The following is a 24,114-nucleotide window of genomic DNA, read 5'->3' on the forward strand; positions in this document are numbered from 1 at the left end:
TCAGTACTGAGTTTCCAATTCGTGGCTCACTTCTGTTCACTTTTACACACACCTACCTCCCAAAGCATATAACACATTCATAATATGTTATTAAATGGGTAATAGGGTTTCATTCCACTTGAATAATTCCTTAAGAAAAGATTAATTGATATATGTGTCTTAATTACTTTATAAACTCTTTTTAGAGTTTCAAACCTATTCTATAAAATAAAATGGGATTTTTTTTTTTTGCCATTTCGGTCCCTTTATTGAGTCATTTTCTGTACTGAAATCTGCTTTTTGGCAAGCTCTAGTATTAGCTGTGTGACTTGAGGACACAGCTCACAGGACAAGGTTAGACTTTCTTTGCAATTACCTGTTGTCTAGAAACCTTGGATGGGTGGAGAAAGGACAGAACCAACAACTTTGTCTGGTAATGAAACTAAATGAGTACACGGCACTCATAGGAAACACCCATTTTAGCCTGAGTTATTTATCAAGTGTCTGTTAAACCTCTGGGCCAACTTTGCTTGAGTATTGTGGGGAAAATGCAGAGGGTTTCTTGTAACTGATGGGAAGGACTATGCTTTTATGAATGGAAAAATAGATTCCCACACAGTAATAAATCTATGTTGCTTTCCCTTAGCCAATGAGAAACCAGTGTTGATTTGCCTAGATGGAATAAATGATTTTTTGGCTTAACCTGATAGAAAGCTTAAAACCAGGTTCATCACCCCATCCCAAGCTATGGTGTTAACAACCATTTTTGTTGACCGGATAGGTATTAATCATTTTTATTGTCTGGATATTGGTATTTGTTTTTGTTGTCTGTATAATTTTATTTGTGATTTCCTGTACTCACAGAAAAATCTGGGTCAATTACCTCATTTGGTTAAAACTGGAGTATAACAGGAGTAACAGGAATGGTTGGGCTGGAGAGGAAGTGGCTACTGTGGCTCTGGAGTAATAGAGGTGATCCCAGCTGATCCGTGGGGAGCTAAGCTGCCAGGCGTTCTTCTGAGACATGCCTCATGTCTCTCCCTCACTCACTCACTCACTCCGTCCTCTGATAATCTTGTGAGATTGGTACTGTTACCTTCTTTGTTTTATAGATGAGGAAATTGCGGGATAGAGAGAAGTTTAGTAATTAATATGCATAGGATCACACAACTAGTAACTGGTGAAGCTTGGAATTGAATCTATAAGAATAGGCCCAGTATCATTCTCCTTGCAGAGTTTCAGCCAATCTTTTCTTTATTTCTTGTAGTGTATTTTGGAGAAGTGTTTAAAGTTACTTAAAATCTAAATACTAGGAAGCTGAGATCACTTCAGAAGGATAATGTGTTTTATAGGTAAAGGAATTTGCCCTTCTACATCTGTTTTTATCTCAGAGAGAAGTTCCATATTTAATTCTTTGGAAGTTACTATAAATAGATTGAATTACATTGTGGCTAATAGGTAGGTGGGTAGTAAATTTTGTTCAGCCCTTAATTGGCATTTTTATTTTAAATATGAAGGTAATGAGTCACTATCCAGTATCTTAGTGTAAAATCAGAATGTTTATATATTCTTGTATGCTGTGTATGAAAAATATATAGAAATTATTCAGCCATCTATTTCTTTATGATGTGATGAGGGAAAGAGAAGGATAAGACTTGGAAAGAATGTTTTTAGACTAATTTTTACTACTGTAAGGTAATATGACTATGGGCAGCATAATTAATTTTTCTCAAGGGATTATAGGGCTGATTGAAATTGGTCAGTTTAAAAGGATTTTTTTCTTTAGGAATTATATTTATTGCAGCTCATGAATGCTATGTTGAGTAGTTACTGGTCATCTGAAAAGGTGTACCAAGTCATATGGCTTCTGAAAAGGAGTCAAAATAGTGCATGAATAAGGTAAGGCAAGTTTTGTCATTCATTTCTAAGAGTCTGTCAAAAAGAGAGTTTGTTTAGAAGTATATTCTACAGAGTATATTTCAGAAAATGAGTTATTAAAAAATGTAGGTCATGCTGCATTGTGATGTTTTATGTGGTTTATAAACATTAGCTAAATTAAAAATTTTGTGCGAATGTGTTGAGCACATGAAACCTATCCAGAAGTTTTAGAATTGCTCTAAAATGAGAATGTGTTCAAGTTCTTCTTTTGAGAGAGAAATTATGACCAAAAAAGTAGCTCAGGTTTCTACCTCTTCTGATTACTTCTTTTGTTTTGGCCTTCCTTGCCTTTGTTAATTTTATTTTATTTGACCTGAGTCTATTTTGCCTGTTTGGAATCTGTTTTTGAGGGGTTCACAAACTCCCCACAAAAGAGCTCATTAGAGAGTGCTGACTTTACATCTAGAGAATTCCCAGCCCCAACTTTCTGAATGACACCTGTGATCACTACTTTAATATTCTAGCAGCTGCCATCTAGTAGTCTTCAGCAGTCTTTTCTGCTTGGTTTAGGATTAGTCTGTAAATTGCAGCTAAGATGTTAGTTTATGTGAAAACCTGGAGAAATTGGAAAACTTATTTGGTGTTACTTTTGCTTGATAGCCGCTTGAATGTTGAAGTAGCATAACATTTTAGCACTTGCTTCCCAATCATTGAGTAAATCATTAACCTGTGATGGATTCATTTTGATATTTGGCAAAACTAATACAATTATGTAAAGTTAAAAAAAAAAAAAAAGAAACAGTGAATATCAAATAAAAAGTAGAATCTCCAGGGGAAAAAAGTGACCAAAGCACCCTGTCAGATTTGGCTACTTTTATTTTTGTACATATGCTTCAGATTGTTAGGTTTCTGTTTGGTAAATTTTGATAGGCTAGACTCTCCCAGATGTATTGAATCATTTTGTGAGTAGTGAATTTGGTAAAATTAGGACATTAAAAGAGAACAAAATAAAACATTATCAATAACACTGATTCTTTTTCTAGGGTCTTTAAAGAAAATATTTGCTTTTTAACTTCCTGGTAAATCTCATCTTGTAAAGTCCAGGTTAGGACCATACATTGGTACTTAAGATCTTCATCTTTACTTCTTCCTTTACTTTGGCTGACTTTAATAAGAATATTGTGATGTGAGCACATGGGATGAAGAAAACACAGGGAGTGATGGAGCACAAATTAAAGGCATCTGGTGTTTCTTCTAACTGCTGGAGAGCAATAGTAGTCAGAACGTTAATTACTCTGCAGTCACAGATTAGACTGACACACTGTCCACTGTCAAAAGTGGCTTTTTTGAAACATGGATATGTGAATTTATCTTGTGCCCCTCCCCATATAGCCTTCATCCAGAGGTGTGGGGAGTGGAAGTGGAGGGAAGCAGGTGGGAAGCAAATGGAGGAGACAGATTATATTTTTTTTTAAGCAGAAAATGTCATTTATTCCATTACAAGAATGAGACTAAGAGGAATTCAGGACTCTTTAAAACATGGGGTAAAGCCGTATTTTCATTATGTTGAGAATGAGTTTTGGGAACACATACATTTGTAAGACATGGCATTTTAATGCGGATCGTACGTACTGCTGAGTCCATGGGACGACCAGACCTTCCTCACACTGCTCGCAGTCTCTCCAGAGATATAAAACTTTTTTTTTAAAGGAATTTTTTTTTTCTTTACTTTGTTAAACAATTGCCCTAAGAGTCCTGAACCAGTGGTTTTGAATACTTTCAGGATATGAGGAAGCTAGAGATGCATGGCTATTCTCAGAAATCATCTTCGGTTTTAGGTTAATGCATAGTGAGATTGCCAGTCCTTCCAGGGGACAGTGACCTGCTTTTCTCTGGGGGAACTTTCAATATTTAGAAACTATAAGTCAATTTATATTTAGCTTGAGTAAAACAAATGTGTTAGTTATAGGAATACTGAGTCCAACTAACATACAGTGAATCTGAATTTGAAGTTAACGGAGAAAGGAGAGGGGCAGAATACATTTATTTTAGTAAACTACTCTGTAATTATAACGTGGAAGATTTTGTGCAGGAAATGAGTTTTGGTAGTTTCTGAGACATTAGACTTAAAGCTGGCTCTTATGATAAGTCCAAATTGGGTTGTTAGTGGAAATTTTGTGATTGTGTTCACAAAGCTCTTAAACATCCATTGGACCATTGGGTAGGTCTAAAGGTTGGGACTGTGAGTTTTCTAATTTCTTTTAGTTTCTTCTCAGGCTGTACCATATCTCATGAATTCTAAAGGATGCATTTCGACTCCCATTTTAACACCTTTTGAATTGTCATGCATCTTTAAATGTCAATTAAAGGCAACATTTTTTTTCTTTATTAGTAGCATATAAAATTTTGTTGTCTTATTGATGGTATCGTAGACTTGGTAGAATATGATATTTATAAAGATATGCCCCTATACTACACATAATAACGTGCATCATTTGTTTTTTTGCTTCTTACTCTGTTGGGCCATAGTCGAGATTCTAGACTTTGGACCACTAACAAACATAGATGAATTTAAATTTAATTTTTTGAATGAGTAATCCCTCTGGGAACCTGACTAGTAGAGAGATCTGTAAGTTGCTATAAGCCCATTGCAATATAGATATAATTGCTAACAGTCCTCATGAAAAACCTGCAGAGTGGCGTAAAATGAGACAGCGAGTTCTTGAAAAAAGAAAATTTTGTTTTTTGAAATAACAAATTCAAATAGAATCAAGAATCTCTGAGAAAACCTTTCCAGAATATTTCACAGATTATATTGGCACTTTCAAAATATTCATGAAATTTAGCAAAGTTGAAAAGTGGATACACGCCTTCGTAGGTTATAAGCTATTATTTTCATTCTTTTTCTTGGGTAGGGGAGCTGGTTAAGGAAGTGATGTGAATAAAGGCCATCAAAATTATTGATATTTTTCAGTAAAAGGAATCACTATCAGATGGTTTCAGGGTTTAAGAAAACCTAAGTATTAATTTTTTCATCAGATTCTATATTTTTGTGTAGTATGCTTTCAAAAAAAAACCTTTGTAGTGACATACAAAAAATGAAAAAATTTGCATGCAAATACCCAAAAGGGTGTAAAAGTTGAGAAGAATAAACAAAAGTTGTAGGGAAGAAAATATTCTCTTTTCTGGCTCAAGTGAGAGAAACATCAGCTGAGAAGTGACCTGCTTTTTATTAGTAGATGTGTTACCCATGTGTAGAATTGTTGTCATTCTTTATATACTTATTCTTAAGAGACATTACTTTGCCAACAAAGGTCCATCTAGTCAAGGCTATGGTTTTTCCAGTGGTCATGTATGGATGTGACAGTTGGACTGTGAAGAAAGCTGAGCACCAAAGAATTGATGCTTTTGAACTGTGGTGTTGAAGACTCTTGAGAGTCCCTTGGACTGCAAGGAGGTCCAACCAGTCCATTCTGAAGGAGATCAGCCCTGGGATTTCTTTGGAAGGAATGATGCTAAAGCTGAAACTCCAGTACTTTGGCCACCTTGTGTGAAGAGTTGACTCACTGGAAAAAACTCTGATGCTGGGAGGCATTGGGGGCAAGAGGAGAAGGGGACGCCAGAGGATGAGATGGCTGGATGGCATCACTGACTCGATGGATGTGAGTCTGGGTGAACTCTGGGAGTTGGTGATGGACAGGGAGGTCTGGTGTGCTGCGATTCATGGGGTCGCAAAGAGTTGGACACGACTGAGCGACTGAACTGAACTGATAGAGTGAAAAATTTGCAGCTGACATATTTGTATAAGATGGGATTGAAAATGAGAAAGTATCTTGATTATTGGATGTGTAATGCCTGACTGTTCTGTTGCAAAAACCTTTGGGTTATAGTTATAGGTAATAAGACTACTTAATATGAAGTGAGCTTTGTTATTTCATATGATAATATACTTAAAACAAAAACACATAAATTATAATGCCTAGATTATTTTACATAATATCATAAAAACTTATTCATAGCATATAAATGTGAAGATATAAATATTTAAGTAGTGACTATAATGCTGATTCTAATACTGGTGATTTCAATAACCTAGTACAATTTAAAATGAAAAAAAAAAAAAATGAAATCATGGTCTCCCTCAGGTTTGAACTTGGCAGTACTCTGTTGTTCGGGCTTTGCCTGACTCCTGTAGTGGGTTGAGTTCCCAACTGCAGAGGCTAATGGTTCTCCATAGGCATGGAAAATTCAGAGATTCATAGCTCAGTTGGTAAAGAATTCACCTGCAGTGTAGGAGACACCGGTTCGATTCCTAGATCGGGAAGATGCCCTGGAGAAAGGACAGGCTACCCACTTCAGTATTCTTGGGCTTCCCTTGTGGCTCAGCTGTTGAAGAATCTGCCTGCGGTGCAGATCTGGATTCGATCCCTGGGTTGGGAAGATCAGTATTCTGGCCTGGAGAATTTCATGGACTGAATAGTCCACGGGGTCGCGAAGAGTTGGACATGGCTGAGTGACTCTCACTTTCATCATTGGTGAACTGGCCATGGTGTGGATGAGAGACCGCCTGAAATAGACTTGTTGACTGTACACAGACCAGGGCAGTGATGATTCTCCACACCTTGTGCTTAGAGGGATAGAGTGTAATGTTTATAGAGCCTAAGTTTAAAAAAGCTCATTGACAAGATAGATTGTTAGGATGACCAATGGGGATGCAGTTAGAAGCCACATCACAGAAGGAGAGGGTAAAGGAATCCCAAATGGTTTTGTCTTTGGGAGGCCTGATGAGATTCAACTCCCTAAGTATCTGAAGGATTGTTTTGCGGGATTGAGATTACATTTAGTCTGTAACACTCTGAGGAACAGAATTCAGATTTCTGCTTCTTAAAGGGAAAAAAAACCATTATCAATTAAGATTTCTAAAAAATAATTTGCTGCATTTTGAGAAAGTGAATTCTGTATTATGTAAAATATTCGGGCCACCTACTAGAGATTTTGATCAGCAGTTTAAGCCTTGAGTTAGGAATTGAACTCAGTCAGTTCAGTTCAGTCACTCGGTCGGGTCTGACTCTTGCAACCCCATGGACCGCAGCAGGCCAGGCTTCCCTGTCCATCACCAACTCCTGGAGCTTGCCCAAACTCATGTCCATCAAGTTGCTGATGCCATCCAACCATCTCATCCTCTGTCGTCCGTTCTCCTCCTGCCTTCAATTTTTCCCAGCATCAGGGTTTTTTCCAATGAGTCAGTTCTTTGCATCAGGTGGCCAAAGTATTGGAGCTTCAGCTGGGGAATTGAACTGAATGACCTTTAAGATGGTTCCCACCCCTGAGGGAATTTTGATTCTGTGATCTTGGCTGTTGACTAAAAACAGTTACAAAGATTTTCTCAAATGTTTTCCCTGTTTGTCTATTTTTAGGTGCATAGAGTTTCATATTAAACTATCACTGATGCCTGGTAATCATATAAATTAATACGTGTATAGACTGCTTCTTTTATTTTTTAAATGATCTCAGTTCATTTATGTTTTGTTTTTTTTTAGATTTACTTTATTCATGTATTTTTTGGCTATATTGGGTCTTTGTTACTGTGCACTGGCTTTCTCTAGTTGTGGCGAGCGGGGGCTACTCTGTGGTTGGGCTACACTGGCTGCTCTGGGTGAGCAGGCTTCAGTAGTTGGAGCTTGCCAGCTCTAGAGCGCTGGCTCAGTAGCTGAAGTGCAAGGGTTCAATTGCCAGGCAGCATGTGGGATCTTCCCAGAGCAGGGATCGAACCCATGTACCCTGCCTTGGCAGGCAGACTCTCAGCCACTGGACCACCAGGGAAGCCTTAGACTGCTTCTTAATAGAGTGTTTATTATTTTGTATTACATGAAATTCTGTGATTTTGTTGTTACCAAAGGAGTGTAATAATAGTTGCTTTATTTTGACTAAACTGGATGAGTATTTTTAGGCAAATTATAGTCATCTTTGATATATATTTAATTAAATACCCATTAATTGGATAAAATTTATGGAACTTGGCTGTCTTTTTTCCCTTCTTCACTTTTAAACGTGCTGAAACTAAGACTCAGCTAATTTGACTTAAAGTAAGTACAAATGAGATGTGGTTCAAGGATGTTGGATGTGCTTACTCTCTTCTCTTACTCTTTTATTAATTTTATTTCATTCTTTCTAGGTTGTTATTCATCTGACTGATTCCTAGGACATCTGCATTAAAGCCAGTGGGGGTATATAGGTGAGGGATGAGGAAGGTCGAGCTGGTCAGCCTGTGAAAGGAAGCAGATTCTAGAGGTCTGGAAATCAACATTTTCAAAAGGCACCAGAGATTCTAATGTAATTCACATTTGAGGCTTATTTTTTTGTTCAGTCACTCAGTTGTGTCTGACTGTTTGTGACTTTATGGACTGCAGCACGCCAGGCTTCCCTGTCCTTCACCATCTCCTGGAGTTTGCTCAAACTCATGTCCATCGAGTTGGTGATGCCATCCAACCATCTCATCTTCTGTCGTCGCCTTTTCCTTCTCCCTTCAATCTTTCCCAGCATCAGGGTCTTTTCAAATGAATTAGCTCTTCCCATAAAGTGGCCAAAGTATTGGAGCTTCAGCCTCAGCATCAGTCCCTCCAATGAATATTCAGGATTGATTTCCTTTAGGATAGACTGATTTGATCTCCCTGCAGTCCAAGGGACTTTCAGGAGTCTTCAGTACTACAATTCAAAAGCATCAATTCTTCTGTGCTCAGCCTTCTTTATGGTCCAGCTCTCACATCCATGCACGACTACTGGAAAAACCATAGCTTTGACTCTACTGGAAGGATTTTAGGGATTGTCAACTAACAGTTCTCTTCTACAGTCTCCAAGGATAGACCTAAGTGACGTCAATGCTACTGCTCTAGAAGGAAGCTTGGGAATCATTAGGTTTCTTTTGGGTTACATTTGAGGCATTACATGCACAGTTAAGTGACTTACCCAAGGCCTTATGGATTGGATCCCATATCTCACTGAGCTTCAGTTGGTTTTGATGGAGTGTGTTGGAGATCAGAGTTTTTAAAAATACCATTTGAAAGCTGAAATGAACCATTGACCAAGGTCTATATTACTATCATGCTTTTTTTGAGTTGCTATTTTGAGTATCATGTGTGTGCTCTGATCACAGACCTTCTAATGCATCACATTGAATTGGAAAACAATTCAGTAGAGATTAATTGGCACCATGTATTTTCTGGGTGTGGTTTTTCCACATGGTTTAAATTTTCTCCTCAATCCATCAGATTATTTCCTTCTTTTGTGTTTTTGTTTTTCCTTCTTCCTCCTTCTATATTCGCTGTCTAGTTCCTTGTTTCTTTTTGGAGAATGTCAACTTGCTGCCCCCAAACCTTCTTTCTTCTTGTTATCCAATCTTCACTCTGTTCTAGCAATATATTGCCTAACAAACCTGACCTCATATCTGTGACCAAAAAAATTTTAATCAGATATTTGACATTGTTTTACTCTTCTAAAAGTGAAGGTGATCACTTAGTAAGTATGAGCCTTAAGCTGTATCTCAGTAGAAGGTCTTCAGAGACTTGTGCATATGGGAGTTATTTTATAGGTGATATTGTGGGGAAGAAAAGTCACAAAACAACGGTTTCTCAAAGGCAGTGATGGAGACGAAGAGTTTTAAGAAGACTTATTCACATCTTCTGATACTCACAGTTTAATCTGAGTAGGGATGTCTGGACTGGAAGGGGTGTAATGTGAACATTTTGCCTTGAAGGGATTTATGGGCAATGGCACCCCACTCCAGTACTCTTGCCTGGAAAATCCCACGGATGGAGGAGCCTGGTAGGCTGCAGTCCATGGGGTCGCGAACAGTTGGACAGGACTGAGCGACTTCCCTTTCACTTTTCACTTTCCTGCATTGGAGAAAGAAATGGCAACCCACTCCAGTGTTCTTGCCTGGAGAATCCCAGGGAACCGGGAGCCTGGTGGGCTGCCGTCTATGGGGTCGCACGGGGTCACACAGAGTCGGACACGACTGAAGTGACTTAGCAGCAGGAGCATGTTTGTATATTGGTGGTTAAGTTGTTTAACCGTTGATGGCAGTATAAGTGAAATTACTGGTTTTTTGTTTTTCATTGAACACATGGATAATTCTGCTTTTTCCTTTTCTTATCTATCCCTGTAGACCTAGTCTTGGCTATTCCTGATTGACCGGTAGTTGTGTGGATGAGAGAAGTTTAAAATTTATCTGTCTCTTGAAAAGCTTGCTTTTTTTTTTAAGCTCAGAAAAAACAGCAGTTAATCAGTTAGGAGATCTTTCTGGTAATCTGTTTCCCAAGCTTAGACTCTCCATTTTCATTTGTCTCAGGCCCCTTTGTAAATGAAGAGTTGGTACTTGGAACTGTGGCTTACTTAGGAAAATTTTTTGTTTGTGTTGAACCAGTGTGCCAGGACAAGAAAGCATCTATGCCATAAAACAGTCGGCTGCCCCTCAAACAATAATTGTGTCAGCTCATTTTTATAGCTGAGAAAATAACCAGCCAGAGTGATCCAGCCGTCCTGCAGTTACTTGGAGGTGTTTACTGACTGCCTTTGATCAGACTTCAAATAGGAGAGTCTAATCTATTTGTAGTTGTTATTTACTGTCAGTCTCAGCCTGCCCTTTGTTTTTCACATACAAACAAAAGAGTAAATGCAACAAGCTGTGTAAACATATCTGGTCTATAGCAACTCTCACTTACTCTCTTGGCTCCCTCTGCATGGTTTAGGTAAGGTAGACGTTAGAACTATAAACTGAACCAGTCATCTCAAAGCCCATTATTAGGTCCCAGCCACTGGACAATTTAGAGGATTTTCATTAGCAATCACAACACTTTGGTAAAATTAAGTTAATTTCAGAAGATTGCCGGTCTTCTGTTGAGAAGCAACTTCCAACCTGACGTGTGATTGTGAATGAGCAAATACAATGACCTTATAGACTGGTGGGAAAATGGCATCAGGTAGATAAACTGTAATTTGTGTTCTATGGGTTAGTGTTTTGTTTTGTTTTTTCTATTTTCATAATAGCTATTAGTTTTCTTGAGCAGTTCTATGCCATGGATCCCAGACATTTCTCTCTTTTTTTGAGGTACATGAGTTAAAAGAACCAAGATAGTAAGCCATGTGGGGATGCTGTCAATAAAATGCCTTTAGAATGTTGTTAAAGGCTTTCCCTTATGGGAAGCATGCTTTTGGTGGGGGATGGGTAGGGATGAAGAGCTGAAGAGCCTGCCTTGAGGGCAATTAAAAGGGATCCTCTGTGGTTGACTTAAAACCTCGTCAGAGCAATGGATACTTGAAACCTCCCCACCCCACCCCAAATATATTGTGTAATAATATGTTGGTAGAGCTATACATTATTATTATTTGTAATTCAGCTTTCAGGTGGGAGATGTTTAAATGTTCTTTGATTTCTAACAGATGGATCATGTAAAACAGCTCTGAGAGGAATGCAATCACATACTGTTGTCGGGTTAATGACTCAGTGCTATTTTCAAACTTGCCCCTCTACAGCATGACCTTGGAGTTGTAAGGAAGTGCAAATTTGCCCCTGAGTTCTTCACAGAGTTATGAAATATTTGGTGTCCTGCCTTTTATTTGCTGTTCTGTCCTTCCCTGGAGAAACAGGCTTGTTGGTCAGCCAAATGGGGTGGGAACTGAGACCTGGGGAGGAAGAATGCACCGCGTTTTACTCATCCCTGGGTCAAGAAGATCCCCTGGCGGAGGAAATGGCAACTCACTCCGGTATTCTTGCCTAGAAAATCCCATGGACAGAGGAGCCTGGTGGGCTACAGTCCAGGGGGTCATAGAGTCAGACATGACTGAGTGACTGAGCATGCACATTCCCTTTCATAACCCTCTCTGAGAGCAGAGAAGGCTGGTGAAAGAATGAAGGATACCCATTTGAAATACTCAGGGTCACAGTGAGTAAGGTCTGCCCCATTCCTGCTGGCACTTTGCTTAGTTGCTGTCTCTGCCACTGCCCTTCTAATGAATAATCTTTCTTCTGATTTTTTTCTCTACAAAATTAATAGACTTATTTCTTAAAAACATCAGTTTGCATTTTATTTCAGTACATTTTAAATGAAATTTTAAGTACTCTGCCCTAATAAATTTTTACCTTCAGCAAGATTCTCTTGGAGGGTTCCACTGAACTTACACTCACCCATTCCAACTCAGTTTTTTTGGCAATTTCCTCTTGAGTTAGTTATTAGCTGGAACACCAGTACTTGGGCAAAAGGGTCCTCTTTTCCCTCGATAAGAAAATGTGATGGGCTCTCTGATGCCGTTGATGGACATAGAGAAAACATGCAAGAAGAGATTTGCTTCAAAAGGCTTTGCAGTGAATGCCTTTTTTATGACTTTAATTTTGCTGTGAACTTTTGCAGAGACTTTTCTTTGTAAAATATCAGAAGCCCATTCTTGGTATTAATGAGTTGTGTTTGTATCATTCCTCAGAGCTTTGAAGTTTATAAGGTCCTGGTTTAAGTATAAATAAGGAAATCCATGGATCATCTTCCATTAAAACCTGACATTAAAAATCAAAGACGGACTGAATCTTAGTGTTCATTTAGATAAGTTTAACTGGGAGGATGATACTGAATGCTTTCATCTGTGGACTGGGTAAGTTATATTCCAAGTTTGAATAGGATGAGAAAGTTTAGCATGAAAAGCAGGGCCCTAAGACCTCGGAAGGTCCAGTTTCAGCATCAGGCTGGATCTGTGAACTCAGCATCCTATGTCTTGGTTTGCCCAAAGATGAACCTTTGGAACCATTTTTCACAGACCTCCTATCTAATTCTTTAATCAGTTCTTTTGCTGGACTAGATTCTTCCCAAATGCTCATGCAGTTTGAGATGTCTGGGCCATGTGCCTGACTCCATGCCGAGTCACACAGTTATCTGTCAGAGACATCTCAGGCCAGAAGCAGGACAGAGAGCTGCATTCCTGCACTGCCCCCCCGCCCCTGGGCCACACTTCTTTGCACCTGTGCATTACTCATTCTGCATGCCATTCTCTCCATAATTACGAACAGAAATCCTTGTTCTCTTCAATGTCATTGTGTCCTTGGCATCCTGCTCAGGGTCTGGCAACTAGATCGGGTTCAGCAAAGGTTTGTTGAACAGAACAAAGCAGCAACCAGAATTTCTAAAATCAGGAGTTGAAGGCTGTATTACCGGCCTCTCTCTTGATATCTAATCTCTTTAACAGTCTTAGAGCTTGTGTTTCTGTAGCCCTGACTGTATTTATTTTTGAATTTATTTTGTACTGGGGTATAGCCAGGTAAGAATGTTGTGATAGTTTCAGGTGAACAGTAAAGGGACTCAGTCATACATATTTGTTGTTGTTTTTTAGTTGCTAAGTTGTGTTCGACTCTTTGTGACTCCATGGACTGTAGCCTGCCAGGCTCCCCTGTCTGTGGGGTTTCCCAGGCTAGAATACTGGAGTGGGTTGCCATTTCCTCCTCCTCCAGGGGGATCTTCCCCATCCAGGGATCTAACCGAGGTCTCCTGCATTGCAGGCTGATTCCTCACCGCTGAGCCACCGGGAAAGCCCCCAGCCACACATACACATGTATCCATTGTCCCACAAACTTCACTCCCATCCAGCGTAGCCCTGAATTTAAATCAAGTTCTTTTTAAAACTGTGTTAGCCATCGTGCTTGTTGTGAATGGATTCACTAACTTCCTTTACCATTCATGCCAGTCACTGGGAGTTTTAAATATGCTCCTTCTACCCGCCGTGGATGATTATTGTCTAGCTCCAGTGCTCTTGGCCTCTAATAAAACAATTGCTGCTTGTTATGTAGTAGTTAGTAACATTTCTGTTATAAAGTCTCCTGTGTGGTGGTTAATCTCTTACAGCATCTTGTACAATAAATGTTTATTGAATTGAATGTAATAAAATATAAACTAATACAGAAAAATCACTCAATAAGTATATAGATTTTGTTAACATTTAAGCCTTAAAAAAACTTGATAAAGTAGATAAATTGATTTTATTGAAACTAAGAAACAAGGGATTGATGAAATTTAATCTGGTGTGAGATTAAACTTTCTACTCCCGATGCCCTTATAACAGCTAAGTAACAGAACAAGCTCAAAGAGGAATATTGGGAAAGAAAAAGTTGAATTCAAAATGGGAAACATACTTAACTGATGTCATACCTTCTTGTGTTTTGAATGGGTAATTGTTAAGATGGTGGTATCCTATTATTTATGAGTTCTATCAGCAGCTCAGTTTTGTGAGTGGTTTACTTCAGGAAGACTTCAGCAGGAATATTTTAGTCACTAGGCAATTTGTTGTTATGGTCGCTTGCTACTTTTAAGGACAATGCTGAGCCAGGCTAGAAATTCTTGTAATAAAGCCAGTGTCAGAGAGAAGTAGAGGATTGACTTTCAGAAAACAAAGGCTGATCTTCTTATTTATAGAGTTGTCCAGACATTTAGAAAGTTAGACACCTGCAATTTTCTAAGGTTTCCTAGAAATTACGGAAAGATAACAGGTAGTTTTGGGAGAGGTAGGGCTAGTAATTAGGGATGGGAAAGTAGATTACTATGGCAAAGCAGCAATCTTTCCCTTTTAAAGAAATTTGTTCCTTGTTTTTTAATCATATTTCATGTATCTTGAATGCATTATTTTTTAAAAGGAGAATATTATTTTAAATCAACAATATTATTTTAAATCTCCTCCAAAAATGGAAAAACATTTTTAGAGGAGAAAATGTGACGGGCAAAACAAGTGACTCGCTCATTTGAGAGCTCTTGTAACTCTTCATTTGTCTTTCTGTTATTGTTATTGTTCAGTTGCTAAGTTGTGCCCAGCTTTTTGCAACCCCAAGGACTGCGGTTTGCCAGGCTCCCCCGTCCTTCACTCTCTCCTTGAGTTTGCTCAAACTCATGTCCATTGAGTCAGTGATGCCATCCAACCATCTCATTCTGTCACCCACTTCTCCTTTTGCCTTCAGTCTTTCCCAGCATTAGAATCCTTGCCAGTGAGTTGGCTCTTCACATCAAGTGGCCAAAGTATTGGAGCTTCAGCATCAGTCCTTCCAGTGAATATTCAGGGTTGATTTCCTTTAGGATTTACTAGTTTGATCTCCTTGCTGTCCAAGGGACTCTGAAGAATCTTCTCCAGCACCACAATTTGAAAGCATCAATTCTTAGGTGCTCAGCCTTTGTCATGGTCCAGCTCTCACACCCATACATGGCTACTGGAGGAGCCATAGCTTTGACCATACAAACAACCTTTGTTGGCAAAGTGATGTCTCTGTTTCTTTTATAGGCTGTCTAGGTTTGTCTTTCTGATAAATTCTCTATTAACCTCTTTGTTCATATTGTATTTCTCTTCATGGCACAATGTTAAAGTTGTTTTTAAAATACCATTATTTGACCAGTCCCTCTGCTGCTGCTGCTAAGTCGCTTCAGTCGTGTCCGACTCTGTGCGACCCCATAGACGGCAGCCCACCATCAACTGGGCACTATATGCATCATTACAACTCCCAGTCCTTGGAACAACCGTTGAAATTAGTTCTTGTTATTTTATTTTATTTTTTGTAACTCAGAAAACTGCTGATCTGTCAGAGAGATTTTAAGTAACTTGCCCAGGGTCATGCTAGGAAGTGGTAGAGCTCACATTCAAACCCAGGCCTCCCTAGCTCCAAGTGTTTTCTTCTTGCAGTGCTCAGATTCTGCTCTTGCCAGTCTGTTTCCTCTCTGGCAGGATGACTGGGGGAAGAAGTAGTTATAGATTGGAGAGACCAGTACATCTGCACCAGAGAGATGTGCAGTCTGTACCTAACTATATATGAAAATTACACCTTGAGAGAGAGAGGAAAAATAAATGCCTTTTTAAGAAACAGCAAAACTTACTCCTAAAGGAAACCACACTGAGCTAAAAACTATAAAAACTGACTTCCAGACCCTATTGTTCCATCACCTGCCTGATGCTCAGCTTGCATCTGGGCCTCAGTTTCTTTACTTGTAAAACAGTGAGACCTCTTCCAAATCCTGAGGGTCTTCTAACAGCTCATTTCTGTAATCACTAACATGTTCATAGGATGATAATCATTTAAAATCTTGCTGAATTTAAATAGTGCCTGAAATGCATCCTTGTGTGCATTTGTTTATGTATCTGTACCCCATAATTAGACCGTCAGTCCCTTGAGGACTGAAAATGCAGCTTACTGGTATTTTGCATAGCACAGTGTCTAGAAATAACATCCTCCCCAAAATTAATGTACGAGTCATGAAATGTGCTCTAGGAGATTTGTGTTCAGTTGCTTTTTAGTAGTTTATTAGTAACCACAGTTTTACCATCTTATAGTTTTTTGGTTATGTACTCATCATGTAACATTATTTTAGAAAATATAAATAGTTATTAAGGTGAAATTCATATAATATTAACATGAACTATTAGATAAAATTAACTTTTAATTCATTTGCATTTAGTGCATTTGCGGTGCTGGGCATTCACTTCTTTCTAGTTCTAAAACATTTTCATCACCCCAAAAGGAAATGCTTCCATCTTTTATGCAGTTAATATCCCAAATCATTCCCACTGCTCAGCCATCAGAAATTACAGATCTGAGTTTCATCTCAGATTTATTTATTCTGGATATTTTATGTACGTGGAATCGCACAGTGTGTGACCTTTTGTCTGGCTTCTTTTACTTAGTTTAATATTTTCAACCTTCTAGCATCTGTCAGTACTTCATGCCTTTTGATGGCTGAGTAATATTCCCCTGTGAGTATTATATCAGATTGTATTTACCCATTTTTCCCAAATGGACATTTTGGCTGTTTGTACCATTCGACTGTTGTGAATAGTGCTGTTGTGAGCATGTGTGTGTGTATTTGTTTGAGTCCCAGTTTTCCATCCTTCTGGGTATATTTTTCCTAGAAATCATATTGGTGGGCCATATAGTACTTTTCTGTTTAGCTTTTTGAGGAAGAGCCAAACTGATTCCCACAGCAGCTGTGCCATTTTACACGGCTACCAGCGGTTGTACAAGGGTTCCAGTTTTTCCACATCCACACCAACACTTATTTTCCATTTTTATGAGAATAGCTGTTGCAGGAGTTTGAAGCGGTGCCTCATTGTGGTTTTGTTTCCCTAATGACTAATGAGGTGGTGAGCATCTTCTCATATTTGTTGGCTCTGTGTCTTCTTTGGTAAAATGACTGTTTAAGCCCTTTACCCATTTTAAAAACTGGGTTGTCTTTTTGTTGAGTTGTGAGAATTATTTATATATTTGGGATACTAGTTCCTTACTAGATACAGAATTTGTAAGTATGTTTTGCCTGTCTTATAGGTTGTCTTTTCACTTTGTTACTAATGTCCTTTGCGTGAGGTTTTTAGTTATTATGAAGTCCTTTTTATTGTTTTTTCTTGTGTCACTTGTAGTTTTGGTGTCACATCTAAGAATCTGTTGCCAAATGTAACATTATGAAAATATAGCCATGTTTTATTCTAAGGGTTTATGGTTTTAGCTTTTATATTTAGGTCTAACTTTTGTATATGATATCAGGTAGGAGTCCAGGTTGATTCTTTTTAGTCTGTTTGAGGCCTCTTGCAGTTTCATATGAACTTAAGGATTTGCTTTTCCATGTCTGCCAAAAAGACTTGGAATTTTGATAGAGATTACATTGACTTGGCTTCCCTTGTAGCTGAGCTGGTAAAGAATCTACCTGCAATGCTTGAGACCCTGGTTCTATTCCTGGGTTGGAAAGATGCCCTGGAGAAGGGATAGGCTACCCACTCCAGTATTCTTGGGCTTCCCTTGTCGTTCACAGCTAGTACAGAATCCGCCTGCAATGCTGGAGACCTGGGTTTGATCCCTGGATTGGGAAGATCCTCCGGAGAAGGGATTGACTTTGTAGATCACTTTGACTTAGTAGATCACTTTGAACTGTGTTGCCATCTTAATAATTCTGTCTTCCATTCCGTGTCTTTGTTTAGGTGTTCTTGGGTTCCACTTCTTTAGGTCTTCTTTACTTTCTTTCAGCAGTGTTTTGTAATTTAGGTGCAGAAGGCTTTCACCTCTTTGTTTAAATTTATTCTTAGGTATTTTATTCTTTTGGATATTGCTGTAATAGAATTATGTTCTTAATTTCCTTTTCAGATTGTTCATTTCTGGTGCATAGAAACATAATTGATTTGTGTGTTGGTCTTGTACCCTGTAAATTTATTGAACTCTTTTTTAAAATCTAAGAGTGTTTTGTCTATGGAATCTTTGGGACTTTCTATATATAGGTAATGTTATCTGCGAACATGGTTTTACTTCTTCCTTTCCAGTTTGGATGCTTTTTCTTTTTCTCCCAGTTGTTCTAGCTAGGACTTCTGGTTACAGTGTTGATAGTGATGTTGAAGGTGGGCATCCTTCTCTTGTTCCTGATGTTAGGGTAAAAGCTTTAGTTTTTTAACCATTGAGTGTGATGTTTGCTGTGTATGCTTGTTGTCTTTTAACCAACTTGAGAACTTGTTAGAAACTCTAACTTTTAGGATCCACCCCGTATCTTCTGATTCTGAAACTACAGGAAGTGGAATTTAGTCATCTGGATTTTCAGAAACCCTCTGGATGATTTTGATGTGTACTAAAGTCTAAGAACCACTGCACTAGAGTTTAAGCTTAGGTTAGGACCTGTGTTTTATCTTTGTATTCCTTTTAGTCCTCTTTGGGATTAATTAGTGTTGAATAACTTCAACAACAACAACAATGTCCCCAAAGTGCCTACATAATCTGTTGACTTGTCTGCATGTCTCAAATCACCATAAGTAACTGGAGATTCATTATTAGACAATCACAAGATTCACCAGAAGACCTCACATTTTGTATTTAGTCTTAGGCCCATGCATGGCAAACAGCACAAGTGTACTTCTATTTAGGCTGTTTGTCTTGGTAATTGCTTTCACCATAATTATCTGGTTACCTACTAGCTGTGGTCTTATCCTTATGACTACTTCAGCCAGCAGGAAATTCTCTTTTGGCTATTTGGAAAGATCTGGAGGCTTTTGTTTTTGTTTTCAATAGGGTGTATTGAATTTCATCACATCCCGGTTTTGCCCCTGTTTTATTTTTCTCCTTAGTTTCCCTTCATCTTGCTGTGCTGTGCCCTCAGTCCTCTTATATCCTTTTCCCCTCTTTCATTCTTCTTGAACAAGATAATATTTAAGTTAATAAGCTAAGAATGTAATCTAGTGCTACTAATGGCTATTGTTGACTCTAGCCATTTGGACACACAGGTACCAGTTTATATACAAATACAGTAATAACATTCTATTTATTCACTAGTTGTTACCTACTGGTGAATATTCAGCTCATAAAAATACAATACATTTTCAAAATGGCAAAATTGTGGTATAATTATTTATAGCTGGTCTATTTCTGAGACTGGTTTAATGATAACTGATACCCTGGATTCCCATTTTCCACCACTTCTAGGTGTCTGAACCTCATTTGCACATCCTCCTCCAGTCAAGAGTCAATCTAGTTAACTCTTCTCTCAGGACAGGTGAATATTCTGAGTATATTAATAGTATCAGAGCCAGGAGTACCTCCTTGTGGGAGCTGTGTGTGATCACCAGTAGCAGGGAAGAAACATGAAGTGAAGTAGAATGGGCTTACAGCCTTGGTGGGGGCATAGCTCCATGAGCTATGTGTGGCCCCAAAAATACATTGCTGGACTTCCCTTCAGTCTCTTTGATATGAGAATAAAGTTGTAGGATCATTGCATGAATTACTACTGGTTGAATAATTAAGCCACTCTCCGACCTTTCTTGTTCACAGTTGTTATAAGTAAATGAAAAATCAATTCACTAACAAATGCTAACAGACTTTTAAGATGTCAGACCATGTACATGAATATTGCAGTTAAAATTTTTAATGACTATAAATGGATCATAGTTCTTATTCGCGTGTCACATCTTGTTCAATGAAAAAAACTGAGGTGGGGGTGGGGAGGGCAGGTCTTGACTCTTGAAGTTACAGCCTAAAAGCTGAAATTGATCAAATTTCCCAAGACATTTTTTCATGGAATTACTTGACTTTTAGCTAACATTCTAATTCCAGTTCTAGAAATTGTACATGTGACATCTTTTATCTGTCTGTGGAATTCATATGGCCTCTCGGTGAGCTTCTTAATTAGTTTCTCAAAAAAAAAAAAAAAATCAGTATTTTGGAGATGTATGTTTGGATTCAAATTATTTCATCTGTGTGTATGTATATTTGTGTAGACCTACCTTTATGTACCAAGAATGTTTAAATAAAGAGGGTTTGAGCTATCTTAAGTGATTAAAATTTTTTTCTCAAGTTTAATAGATCAATGATTTCCCAATACAGTCAAAGAGGAAATTTGGGGAGACTGTGTGGCTTTTCTCCCTGCCTCACATATCCTGTGTTGGTGGTTTGAATAAGAAGAGAGCCATTTTCCACTGTATTCTCATAGCTATATCCTTTAAATCTTGTGTCATGAGATCACCAATTAAAAAATCAAAAGGTATCTAGTAATTCTAAAAGTTTAGGAAGAGAAGTTTATGTTTTAATTAGGGACGAATTATAATAGTATAAGGGAGCTCTCAAACACAAACTGTTGAGCAGAAGCACTTAAACTCACTGATTGGGAGATAAGTATTTAGGAAGACAGTGACTTTTCTCATACCACCACTGTGCAAAGGGATTTTATTTTGAAACTCCTGAATGCCTGAGGGTGCAATGGTTTATTTCAGAAAGGAGTGAAATCTTAAGGTTCCAAGGCAGAGCTGAGTTTCAGAAACCATTACTGTATATTTCGCAATGCTTTTTGAAAGGGTTTTGATGGCAGTGACAAGAGGAAGGGGAAACAAGCATGGTAAAGTCATTTGGCTACTTTTGAAATCAAGGCCAGGAAGAAAACATTTTCTGGCTGTAAATCACTGACTTGTCCTACATTCTTTAAAGCATTTTATACAAATGACTTTAACAGTTTTAGGGGTCTTGCCTGGGGTTAAGAGACTGTTTGTCTGGTATACAATTTGGTGATTAAAAAGTAGTACTTTATTGAGGTGGTAGCATTTCTGTTCACACTCCATACTGTCAACTATTTGGTATTTATCTGATGAGGAAGTTTTTGCTGTTAAGTCAGTGTCGTACAGAGTATATGCGTGTTGATTTTATGTGTTGCACAGACATGCATCTAAAAAAAAATAGTGCTTAAAATGTAACTGTAATTAAAGAACAGGAGAAAACAAAAAGCTATAAATAAAAGAAGTTGTAAAGATTGCTAACATTTTGCCGTGCACTGCCCTAAGTGCTTTTGCATGAATTCAGTCAGTTCAGTTCAGTCGCTCAGTCGTGTCCAACTCTTTGCGACCCCGTGAACCGCAGCACGCCAGGCCTCCCTGTCCATCACCAACTCCCGGAGTTCACTCAGACTCAAGTCCATCAAGTCGGTGATGCCATCCAGCCATCTCATCCTCTGTCATCCCCTTCTTTGCCTGCCCTCAATCTTTCCCCTCATCAGGGTCTTTTCCAATGAGTCAGCTCTTCGCATCAGGTGGACAAAGTATTGGAGTTTCAGCTTCAACATCAGTCCTTCCAATGAACACTCAGGACTGATCTCCTTTAGGGTTTAACCTTTAAACCCAGTCCTGTGAGGTTAGAAATTGTGGTGGCTCAGACGGTAAAGAATCTGCCTATAATGCAGGAGACCCGGGTTCAATTCCTGGGTCAGGAAGTTCCCCTGCAGAAGGAAATGGCAACCCACTCCACTATTCTTGCCTGGAGAATTCCATGGACAGAGAAGGCTGGTGGACTACAGTCCATGGGGTCACAAAGAGTTGGACACGACTGAGCGGCTAACACTTGATAAGTGAGGCTAAGAGAGGCTAAGTGAATTGTTCAAGGTTACAAAACCAGTGTGAATAGTGAGCTGGTAAATGAAACTAGACAGAGGGTGTGCTTGTAATGCCTGCTTATAGATCTGAGTTCACTGACCCTTGGATTTCAAGGATAGTACTCAGGCTAAGGGTAAAACAGTCGTTTATGATTTTTTTTAAGTGAATCAGTTAAAATAAAAATATATAGTAAATACCTAAATGTCTTAATGGCTATGGCAAAAATGCTAAAGCTGATAAGAAGGATGAATTTGGAAAGTGTCTTCGGTGATAGGTGAATGTATTCGATTGATTCATACTTAAAAATACCTTGGGGTCATGGAATTATCCTTTCTTACGCCATTGTCATCCTTTGCTTTAACTGATTACCAGTGTGTGACAGTGTAAGAGACTGCTGTGCTATTTTGTACATATTTAGATTATCAGATAGATGGTTCAGAGCTTTGGCACGTTGTACGTGAAGTTTCAGTGACTCTAGTCATATGGAATGTTACATGAATATTGCAATCTTTTCTGCCCTTCTTCTTTGTATTTTTCCTATATGTGCAGACCTTTCGATGGGCACCCTGACATCCCTGTTCCTCCACGCTTTTCCTGAGAAGTAGTTCTAACAGTGGACTGTACAGTGAGGTGAAAGGTGTATTGTACTTATATGTAAATACAGCACTGGGTGGCAGGGTCTGTCTGCTTCTGCCAAGAAAAGCGTTGTATTTTTCTTTGTTTTTGTTACAGCAGGGCAATTTTCATTGCCAGCGGCACAATACACATTAGGGGAAAGCAAATAAACAATACAGGGCACTTGGAGCCAGGAAGTCACATCTCAGACTCGAAACACGGCTTTGGATTGACGTTTGGGATGTGGGTTGCTAAATAGGGGAGCCACCTATCAAACTGAAAGCCTGTAACCTGAGGTCACACTCTTCCAGGGAAACTATTTAGTCACAGAATCTTTGGAAGGGTGTCAGAAATTGATTTTGATGTTATGACAGTTAGTTTCCTTGTAATTAAATATTTAACTCAAACTATGTCTTAGGTAATTGATGATTGCTTTGCCTTTGATTGTTTGCCTTAGACATGCCATTAACATTTGTTGAATTTAATATTTTGAAAACTAACCTTTTGTTAATTGAATGCTTTACTCTGAAATAATCCAATTAGATTTTGTATGAGTATTCCTCGTAGTAGTAGTGCCTAGTTTTAAACATGGTCTATTTTTACCCCCTTCCTTATCAGAGATATGTCAAATTCAGTGGGTTTGGAGTATTTTAAAGGTTTCTTCTATGTCAAATTAATGTTGTGATACAGTAGCTTATTGAAAACAATAATCAAAATAAAAATTTTAAACCCAAAGCTTTTTTAAAGCAGAAGAGGTAAACTCAGTTAAAAATTTACTTGCTTAAGCATGTATTAATAGTACATTCTTTTAAAGGCAAAAAAGGAAATTTTTTGCCCCACTTTGTTAGAATACTCTTATCTGCACAGCTTTAGTTTAGGAATTTGAGGCTTTGGGAATCATTAAATCTTTATAAAGATATTCATAGTGGTTTTCCTCCTTCCCAGCCCCTTGACTTATGCAACTGGAGAATTCCTTTTCAACCATTTCAGATCTAAGGCACGAGATACCAACTATTGAAGAGAAAATAGTCAAAATAATTCTCTTCAGTTTTGATAATATTTAAACATACCAGAGATTGTTTTGAATAATGTATATTTCTTCAGCTGTTAATATCTTACTCCTCCCTCTTTTAGGACCTGCTGAAGTTCCCATGATGTCACCCAATGGATCCATTCCTCCTATCCATGTGCCTCCAGGTTATATTTCACAGGTAAACCATTTAATAGACTTCTCTACTCACTGCTGGCCCTGTCACTTCAAAAGAATACATGGCTTCAAAAACTCATCCCGGGATTAATTTAGTTAGGATACTGCTAGAGTTGGGGGATGTTTTTGTTTTTGTTTGTTTGGGCTTTATATTTTTGTGTGTCTGCACTTGGGCACCACAAGGCCCTTCTTGATTCTTGCTGCTTGACTTGCCAGAAAGTCAGTTGGAGGCAAACACAGTAGGGTTAGGAGGCCTCCTTCCATCGAGGTGGGTTTCACCCTCAACCATCTGATGGTGGTTTCTTCATAAAGTCTACTGCCTAGAGACTTCCTTCCACTGTACCATGATTTGCTAGTTGTGGCGGAAGTATAGATTGAATTAGCAAAAATATTAAAGGAGACATAGTTAACTTCAACAGAGTCCGTGCTCTGTTCTGGTGTCCTAATTTCTCTGTAATGTGGCACAACTTGGTCTTGGTGAATTACGAATATAATGTGAGAACTTGGCTGTTTGTACTTAAATTTCTCTGAAATTGGATTAAGTT

At 38.5% G+C, this 24,114-nt stretch overlaps 1 protein-coding gene across 40 annotated transcripts in view; it reads left to right on the forward strand.

Annotated features, from left to right (window-relative positions):
• The window catches only part of FNDC3B (fibronectin type III domain containing 3B), a 361,710-nt gene that overhangs the window by 164,891 nt on the left and 172,705 nt on the right, over positions 1 to 24,114 (forward strand). For all 40 annotated transcript variants that reach the window (XM_086394520.1, XM_086394600.1, XM_086394566.1 and 37 more), the window contains one exon: positions 23,497 to 23,573. In XM_086394520.1, the coding sequence (XP_086250646.1) occupies positions 23,497 to 23,573 (77 nt within the window). The remainder of the gene's footprint in view (positions 1 to 23,496; positions 23,574 to 24,114) is intronic.

Source organism: Bos grunniens, chromosome 1 (genome assembly GCF_055505025.1).
Source record: "Bos grunniens cultivar Pamir isolate PY7600 chromosome 1, Bosgru_T2T1.0, whole genome shotgun sequence".
NCBI classification, from domain to species: Eukaryota; Metazoa; Chordata; class Mammalia; order Artiodactyla; family Bovidae; genus Bos; species Bos grunniens.